The 9,604-nt window shown below is 58.1% G+C and overlaps 1 protein-coding gene across 1 annotated transcript in view; it reads left to right on the top strand.

The window, feature by feature from the left end:
- Positions 1-2,171, top strand: part of LOC119094540 (cytoplasmic dynein 2 light intermediate chain 1) — a 5,095-nt gene extending 2,924 nt beyond the window's left edge. Inside the window, exons 2-4 of the mRNA XM_037217600.1 lie at positions 306-531; positions 1,756-1,891; positions 2,166-2,171. Of these exons, the coding sequence (XP_037073495.1) occupies positions 306-531; positions 1,756-1,891; positions 2,166-2,171 (368 nt within the window). The remainder of the gene's footprint in view (positions 1-305; positions 532-1,755; positions 1,892-2,165) is intronic.
- The last annotated feature ends 7,433 nt before the right edge of the window (positions 2,172-9,604 follow it).

The following is a 9,604-nucleotide window of genomic DNA, read 5'->3' on the forward strand; positions in this document are numbered from 1 at the left end:
GCCCCGGCCGCTCCTGCGCTGCTGCGGCTGTCAGTGACACTCACAGCGGTGGCCGGGCAGTCCGCCGAGATCGGCCGGCCGATTGGTCCGGTGGTGACTGCTCGACTGCCACCAGGGCTGTACTGGGTAGGAGGTAGTGGTAAACAGCAGATGCGAAAGTGCTACCGGGACCAGTGCATCTCCCGAAAAAACAGCAAAGCCGAGTTAAACTGAATGGGAGCTGATGCGCGCCCTGCCGCGCCATGATCCAGCCGCAGTCTGGGCTGGTCGGGCGAGCTGAGACGGCTTCGTTCGCCGGTCGACAGGACTACGCCCAGATGCGGCCGTTCCCGGTGCCGCTGATCATCTTGGGAGCCACTACGACGCATTCCAAGACTGGGACCCGGAGAAGAAGAAGCTGGTTTGCCGCACGCTTCGCTACGTGGCCCACGTCAACGGGGCGTCGCTGCAGTTCTTCTCCAGCACCGACTCGGCCCTGGTCAAGAAGGCCAAGGAGCTGATTGGCCAGTACGCTTTCGGAGGCGTCACCAGGTGAGAGCGGCGTGACGTGACGCATGCTGCTGCGCCACGCCGTCAGCACGTTAGGAAGACATAGCCGGTGTTGTCGGTTAGGCGCCATGTCAGTTGCTCAGCCCGGTGGTAACTCTTTTTGCCCACTTCGTTGTTTCTGGCATCACGACGCCATGCGACCGCGGCAATGCACCTGCGCATGTGCGGCAGCGTCGTGGCTCGCGAGAGCCCGTGTTTCCCGCGGCAGTTTGCCGCCGCCGCGCTCCTGCGCGCGCGTCCAGCTGTCGCCGCAGACTCGCGGATCCTGTGTTCTGGTCGCGTCTGCGTGCGCAAGCTTTCATCTGTCTGTTTGTGTACGGCTGCGAGCTATACCGGATAGCGGTGCCCGCCCTTCCTGCCATTTGAGAGGCAGGCGACGTCATGTAGCGATAGCAGCTGAGAGCGTCGTAAAGCCTCAGTGACGACGACGACACATGCGGGATGTGAGCTCGAAATACTCCGACCCGTTGGAGTGCCCTCCCTGTCTAACAGTGGTTGGCCGTCCCTTGGTGCCTCCCTCCCTGGTGCCCCCCCCCCCCCTGACTGCGTGTGTGTGTATGTTTGTGTGTGTGCTTGCGTGCGTGTGCGTGCGGCATGCGTGCATGCGTGCGTGTGCGTGTGCGTGTGCGTGTACGTGTGCGTGTGCGTGTGTGTGTGCGTGTGCGTGTGCGTGTGCGTTTGCGTGTGCGTGTGTGTGTGATGGTGTGTGGTGTGTGTGGTGTGTGTGTGTGTGTGTGTGTGTGTGTGTTGCCGTCTCCCCTGCGGTCACCTGGGCTAGGGCCGTCCGTGCCACAGTGGTACCAGTGATTTCGGCCGGGCCTGCCGCGACTTTACGCTGCCGCACTGCGAGTGTTTGTATGTACGTGGTATCGTCTGCCCCGTGCCATGATGTGAGCCTGCCGTGCCTCGATGTCGGCGCCGCCGCTACCGCTACGGGTTGTGCGGTACCGACGTGCGGTGGCGCTCCGGCCCCGCTCTGTCCCCACACCCCGGCCACCTCCGTGTCGTGCCGGCGTGTAGTGATGCTGCGGCGCCCCTCTGTCCCCACACCCCGGTCACCTCCGTGTCACGCCGGCGTGTAGGGATGCTGCGGCGCCCCTGTCCCCACACCCTGGCCACCTCCATGTAGTGCCGGTGTGTGGTGGCGCTGACGGACCGGTGGCCGGTCTGTGTCCGGTGACATGGCGGTCGCCTCCGTTGCTGCAGCGGCCAGCTGGCGCAGGACTACAACAAGCCGCTGCTGGTTCCCGCCGGGGCCGACTCGCTAGCCGGCATACTGGGCGTCGGCGCCGACGCCAGCCAAAGCGCCGTCAAGAACGCGTTCGTCGCTCAGTACCCGCAGGTGCGCCCGAACGGACGGGAAGCAGCGCGGCCGCCAGCTTGTCATGCCTCTCCGAGGAGAAAGGAAAACCACAAAGCCTTAGCGCAGACCCCTGACGTCATAAGTCAGCCGTTGTTACTCGAAAAGACGCTACCTGCACGTAGGTGGTCCCATATGTGGCCACAAACTTCGCACCGGCTGGTGGGCCGGCGTCCGCCCAGCTCATCCTACAACCGCTGTCCCAACGTTACTGCCCATTTCGCTGTCGTTCGCTGTGCATTGTCCCGTGCAACAGATTTGATTGTTGCTTCCACTGCCTTAGTTTACACTGTGCATGACTGACACAGTTGTGGTACAGCCGGTACCACCGGCGCCCTCCCGCGCGTGCGCGGACGTTCGCTGCCTCGTTGAGTGTCCGGCCCGGTCGGGCGTTAGGGCAGGTCGGGGCTGGCGAACGGTAGTCGAGTAACCTGCGGATAGCGGTCCTGTGCTCGGGGAGCGGAAAATATGAACGTTATGAGCGCACCCAGGGGTTAAATCGCGCATTGTAGACGCGCTTGAAGGTAAAATGCAATTACTTTTGTCCTCACTCAGTGTTCTTGGCTGCTGCCGAGTATGATGAGAAGGCACAACGTCGTCCGGTCGCCTCACCCCTCGCCTGCGTCCTGATCAGTTTTCCTGACCTGACCTGACCTGTGGAGCTGCCAGACAGCGGAGCCGAACTCGTGGCGACATTGCGATAACCAGCCCGCGTGGTCCGGCAGGACGCCAACAGCTCCAATGTGCTGCCGGAGGATCCAGCCAAGGACCTCAACTTCCGCGAGAGCGAGATCGATCAGCTGAGGGCGCAGAAGGATCAGGTATGCGGCCAGCAGCAGGAGGCACCCCGAGCGAGATTGCCCTGCCATTCACCGCTGCCGCGCGGAGGGATGGGAGCGGAGCGGGGGAGGGGGAAGAACGCAGAACGGTACCGGTCTTCAGCTGGTGCAAGATGAGGTTAATCCTTGGCACCGTGTGGATAAATTGATTGGAGGTCAACCGTGCGGGGCCGCAGCTGGAGGCATTGACTGCACTGCCTGGGCCGTCCACTGCGGGCATACCGGTTGTATTGCTTTTGCGCCGTTACCATGGAGACGCGTTCCAAGAGCCGCCGCAGCCGTGTCCGCGGCAACCGAATGGGACATCAGCATCGAGCTGTGTCTGCGCACTTAGATTCAATGGCTCTGAGGGCTTGAAACGCCCTTCAGCCCAAGTCATCATCATCATCGACGTCGTCGTTGGCGTTCACAACGGTCTCTGCTGAATGGCAGAGTGATATCGACTCCGACGATCGGCATCGCATGTCCTCATGTGTTGCTTACGGGTGATTGCTTTGGCAAATGGTGACCGTGCCCCCTGCGCCGGTGGTGATGCTGCATGCGGTTCATAATGGACACCAACTCGTATTTTCCATATATGTGAACGTTATTATATAAGATGTTCATGTGATCACCTTTCCAGATTAATCTTAGATCTGCTAATGATGGCCACCAGACAGACTGCATGCAAGCAGAGGTTATGCGTCCTGGAGGCCTTGTTTTGCCCGACATAGCCTCATTAAAGGGACTCTGGCGGCCTTGACCTGGCGTCTTCTGATGACTCCGATCCGGCCTGCGACGGCCTCGTGTGACGGTCCTGACCTGGCCTGGCGACCTTGACCTGTTTCCCGGGCCCTGATCCAAACCTTTGGTGGGTTCCTGTGATCCTGATCTCCCCTTCTCTGATAGTGTATGGTAGCCCTATTCATCCCCCTCCCCCTCCCCGGAGGGTCTCGGGTAACCCTGATTGCGTCTCGTTTGGCAGCGCGGGACGGCCCTGACCTAGCCTTCTCTGATTGTCTTGGGCCACCCTGACATGACCTCCCCTGGTAACTTCGGGTGAGCCAGGCCTGGCCTCCTCCTATGACCTTTGGTGGCTCTGGCCTACCCTCCGCTATCATTGGTTGGCCTTGACCTGGCCTGTTCGGATGACCTCAGGTGACCCTACTGTAACCCCCGCTGACGATGTTGAGTAACCTAAGCCCTCTGATGGCTTGGATGATCCGACCTGGTCTGCTCTGTCTGCTCTGACCTGATCTGACCTGATCTGATCTGGTCTGATCCGACCTGGTCTGCTCTGGTGACCCTGTGTGACCTGACCTGACCTGACCTCACCAGGAGCTGGAGCGGCTGCGCCGGGAGCTGGAGCGCCGCAGACGCTGGGGTGAAGAGCTGTGAGGCAGCACCGGATGGGCCGCAACAGGGACTCGATCCGTCCAGAGCCGACGCCGCGCCGTCTGCCCTGCACTTGGCGCCAGGACCGTCCACGGGCGGCCCTAGCGCTCCGACTTCTTTATTGCACTGGTATCTCCGCATTTGTCTTCAGTTGTCTGCGATGGCGCCATTGTCAGTGTTAGCTGCTGCGCTGTGGCCCCGGTCAGCGGATATGACCTGCTTGCCGCCACCCCGACTCACTTTGCACGGACAGGCTCGTGACCGTGCCCGGCACATTGACCGCCTCGCGTTTGACCATGGGCAGCGGCACTAGTTGCCGGTGCGCGGCTACATGTAATCACGTCGGTGACAGGTTGCGACGCGCCCATAGCTAAGGCCCGTGCAGAACCACACGCGACCCGGCGGGGCGATGTCCATTAAGGGCCAGGCCCGGCTGAGTTGAGGGCTTGGGCGCGCGGGCTAATTGCTCGCGGCTGCCCGCTCTGCCGGAAGCCTGTCAACCTTTCAAGTCTAGTCAAGGTATACGCGTTGTCGGTGTGTTTCTCAGCAGCAGGCGACCGGTGGATGGGGCGCTCCTTTGCTATTTGGTTGCTGTCGGCGGGCCAGGGTTTATTGGTGGGCTGAGGCTGGTGCGGGCTGCAGACTGTCAGCATTTCAGGTCTAGTCAAAACGTTCTCATCGCGCACGCGTTTCTCAGCAGCTTATGCACAGTGGGTGGGGACAATGCTCTGCTGTTTGGTGGAGGGCGGTTATTGGCGGACCAGAGCTTGGGACTGAGTCGCATATGACCTAGCCTGACCGGTGATTGAGAGGAATGCATACTGACATGTCGATGCGCACGTGGACAGAACTGCGGCCGGCGGCGCTGGTTGCTATTGATCTCATTGGTCACTGTACCTCGCATGGTTGACATGATCTAAGCTAACTAAGCTTAATTGTTGCACTTTGTTGCGCGCATGAGTATTGGCCTTTTGCTGTAGTGAGCGCACCAAGCAAGTTGGCCGCATCGTGAGATTTTTTGTGTACGAGGATTGTTTATATCCATCAGCTGGTCACGTTTTGCGTTTTTTATACCACTTTTCTGCCTTGGCTGGGCTGTGCACCACGCCAGCAATGGCACTCGTCACACACGCGCTCATGAAATGGAACACAGCTGCTTCTCATCGTCGAGTCTGGATAACATGGCATTGCCACAGTAGACAAGCAAAGTAAGCAGACAGTCACAGTGATTGTGCCTAAAATGCAGGCAAACGTCGACCACTTGAGCTGATTGGATCGATGGACATCATTCAGGTCAAGAGATACAATGTATTATATGGGCGCAGTGCAATAGCGCCGTAGCGAGGGCAACTCTCTGTAAAGAGCGCTTTGGACGTGCACTCTGGCGGAAAGACTTGCGCCGCGTGGGGCCGTGACGGGGCTGTTTCCCTCTCCACTTACTTTGTGAGTGGGAGAGTTCAAGGTATGGTGTCAGGGCACTGGAATTGTTAGTTTTTTTTAAAGGAATGTTCCACAGTTTGATGGGGTTTAGAACTGGAATAGGCATCTTGAAGGCCTTTCGGTACGGTACACAACCCTGCCCTTCTTAAAACCCGAGCCCTCTAGTTTTTGAGCCACACGCCCACGAAAATTGGGAAAGCTAAATGTGTGTGTGGAGGGGGGGGGGGTCCCAGTCACCGTGACATTCATGACGTCATAGACTCTAGGTCAGCAGCTAGTCCAACTATATTTGCAATGCACACATCTTCTTACCCTGACCTGTTACGAACATGCCCGCGCGTTGGGTGGACTCGTCACCGGATGGGGCCGCTGTTTAGTCATTACGCCCCTGAGCCTGGTTCCGTGGCAGCTGTGCTGCGTGTGATGCTGTGGCGATAGTAGTCTTGATTGTGTCGGCTAGCCTTGATTGCAGCCTGTGTGGTGCGCTAATGTAATTTGTTCCCCTCGACTACACTCTGGCTTTGCAACGAATAAGACTGAGACTGTTTGTGACAAGCAGTCGGTCCTCGCAGCGCATTCCTCGCCCGCAATTGCACGTTACGTTACGACCACTGCTCCATGGAGCTCGAATTTCGTCACTTGTATGGGGCTGCGTACTTGTGCGATGTGAGTTTGGCACAAATTGATCGAGTGAAATACACTTAGAAATTTATTGTGTTTGATGTTCAGTTTCAGCTCTGTCCCGGTGTCCATGATGGCCTGATACATATACGTTGCGGACGAGCTCGAGGCATTGCAGCTTTGTGTGCTTCTCAGGCGTGCAGCCAGAGCCTTGGCGAGGTTGGGCGCAGGGTTTGACAAAAGACCCTTTGATAGTGAATCCCCCCCCCCCCCCCCCTAAGAAATCGCTGGTATGGACTGCAAGTTAATAAGGCCTATTTATACTTTTTCTACCGTCTGTGACCGGGCTTCGGGCATGGGCTTCGTTTGAGGAGAAGGCCTGACCGACATACAGATCCATATCGACTGAGGGGTTTCCGACCGGCGCGAAGGACCCTTTCAACTGTCATTTGAGGGCCAGCCTTCGCAGGCCGGGGCCCGTGAACACGAACTCCAGCTGGCCTTCCGGGGCCTTAATCGTAGATCCGGATGGACCCGAAGGGCCTCTCGGAATCTAGGGGGGACGTGCCCCTGTGCCTGCCCCCTTGTGCCTGCGCTACTGGTTCTATCAGCTAGTTCTTCTTTAATCAGCTATGTCTGGCAGACTAAGCCCACCTTCAACTGTGGCGTCCAACTGAAGTCGCTGTTAAAGGGAGTGTTCCACGTTGATATGGGGTTTTGAACTGAAGTAGCCATCTTGAAGACTTCGGTGCTGTTCACAATCTTGCCTTTCTTAAGACCTAAGCCCCTCTAGTTTCTGAGCTATACGGCCGCGAAAATGAGGAAAAGTGTATCGGGAGAGCATTTCAAAGTCACCTTGGCATTCGTGACATCATTAGGACGTCATTCAAATCCTGCCATTCCATAAGCCATTCGGTGACCAAGGCTAAAAAATGTAATTGTCGAGGCGTCCATATTTCACGTTCGTGAACGCGATTCCCGGACAAAACGGCCGTTAATTGGCGCTCAATCGATGCTGTGCAAGGTACAATGACGCAATCAAACCATGACGCATAGAGGAGCACATTTTCTAAACCGATATTTGTACTGTCTAGAGCAGTCTTCTGCACTTAGACTATGCCGACAGTTATAAGTTAGCTTGTTTCATCATATTTGACGCTTACTCCAATATCTTTAAATGTGAAACATTCCCTATCAGCGAGCCAGTAAACGACGGTTGTACATTTTTAGCGATGCCCGGGTGCTGCACCTGCGTCATTTCCAACGAAATGTGTGGCTTGAATGCGATGGCAAAATAATGAACTTAAGGCATCACTCCCCTTAGACTGGTGCTATTGAACTTGCGTGGTATGACTGGCGTCAACTCCGTGCATTGTTTCATTTTATTTGACAACCTGGAAAGTCCCACACATGCCGTTGATGCCTCGCGTGAAAGCAGAGATAAAGCCGAGAGCAAATATGTACCGTGGCGCTTACGAAATGCCTCTGTCACGCCGCTGAAAACTTAAACCCCGGCGGCTGCCAATGGAAGCGGACTTCACAACAGGTTGGCATGGAAACGGACAGCGTCACGGGCCGCAACGAAAGCCGCCGGGGCGGATGGCTGCTACCGGCTGTGGAGCGGACACTGCGGCCGCTGGCCGTCGCCCTGTGTAACACGACCGCCGTGTCTGGGGCCGCCTGGGGCTTCGGCGCCGCCGTCGCGCCGGTGCCAGGCCAGACGCCGGCTCGGACAGCCGCCCCTGGCAGCACCGCTGCTCGGCCCGGCTTCTGAGGAGAATGCACGGGAATGCAAAATGGGCCATTTCGGGGGGATGGTATTGAGGCTTTAGAGCAGGATATTGCATCTGGAGCTCACATTGGGGTATCAGTGGCATGCAACCGTCAAATAATAACTCCCTCTTCAATCAGAACGTCTCGGCCTGAATGCAATTACTCTTGCGCGTAAGGCAGGGAAATTATCAGTATTTTGGCATGGTGCTCCCGATTTGTCCTAGAGGGCGTATATTTTACCTCAGCGGTCCCATTACTCGCGGATGACCAACAGCGGCCGCTGTTTCAGCTGCGGCAGCCATCTGTCGGCGCTGGCTCCGACCCAGCGCAGCGGCCGCGGCCGCCAAACGCCACCGATCGTTTGCAAGTTGTATTAAGCCACGATGAAATGCGTCAACACAATGATGGGGAGACAAACAATGAACACAAGGATATGCCGCTCGGATGCCGCTGGTCAAGTCAGTGTGCACAAAGCTTGACACCCGTTCACACCGCCGTTCGCACACGTATAAACAGCTAACATTCACATGCCTCATCTATGCATGCGTCACATTCGTACGCCGGTCGTGATGCCTTCATGACTAATTCACCGACAAAGCGACTCAAAGCCCGGCAGTTGAAAACACGCGTGCTCAGGTATGCAGCCTCGGCAGTCGGAGTATTTCAGATATGCAGGCGATTGTCGTATGCGTTGAACACCGGAGTGTGTGTCGCTATACGTAAACTGGAAAAAATGACACGTGCGGTCCAGGGCAATGTCGGACACCCGAAAAACTGGGTTCATTGGGGTTGGGGTCAACGAAAGACGGATGTTTTAGAGAAATCGGGGGGTTCCGGGTAGCCCGCGCCGATATCACAGCAGATTCTGAAGGCGCCATGTGCAAGCCAAGCCACGAAAGGCACGACTTGTCAGAGGCCGGGCTGTGGGCACGCTCAGTGCGACTCAAGCAAACAGCGGGACCGGGGGCACGGCAAACGGCGGCCAGCGCCCGTTGAACCCCGCCGACACGCTCGCCTTTTGACGGCTGGCGGTCTCCGATGACCCTCCCGTGGGTCGGAGGTCAGACCTTTATCAGCAAGACGCCCTCACGCAGCTGGCGTGGGCTCGAACTGGACAAACGTCTGTCGGTCACAGCAGCGCGCTTAACAGGCGTCGTGCCATCCGGTCACATAGCCGCAACAGTCAGCTGAGCCACCGTTTTCCGCCATCGATGCAGCGAGCCAGTCACGTAATGACGTCATTGCACTGCACTGCCGTTGCGTTATCCCGTCACACCAGTGCATCGATCCAACGCCGCGTCATCAGTCCCATCACTGCCGTCAAGCGCCGCCACATCGCCACTTCCACGCCAGCGCGCCTCCCTGCCGTGACATCACCAGTGACGTCACCAGTTACATTGCCGGTTGTGCGCTTCACCGCCGCCTCACCAGCCATGGCATCAACAGTGACGTCACCAGTTACGTTGCCGGCTGTGCGCTTCGCCGCCTCGCCAGCCGGCGGCGGCCGCGAGCGGGCCGGGCCCGAGCGGCCGGGGTGCGCCGGAAGACGGCCGCCACGAGACCTTGGCGGACAATCGGCCGGCCGCAGCGACGGCTTCGGGAGAGACGAGAGGCCGCGCGAGCGAGACGCGCCGCCTGCCGCCCGGCT

This window comes from Pollicipes pollicipes, unplaced genomic scaffold (genome assembly GCF_011947565.3).
Source record: "Pollicipes pollicipes isolate AB1234 unplaced genomic scaffold, Ppol_2.1 Scaffold_4002;HRSCAF=4701_pilon_pilon_pilon, whole genome shotgun sequence".
Lineage (NCBI taxonomy): Eukaryota > Metazoa > Arthropoda > Thecostraca > Pollicipedomorpha > Pollicipedidae > Pollicipes > Pollicipes pollicipes.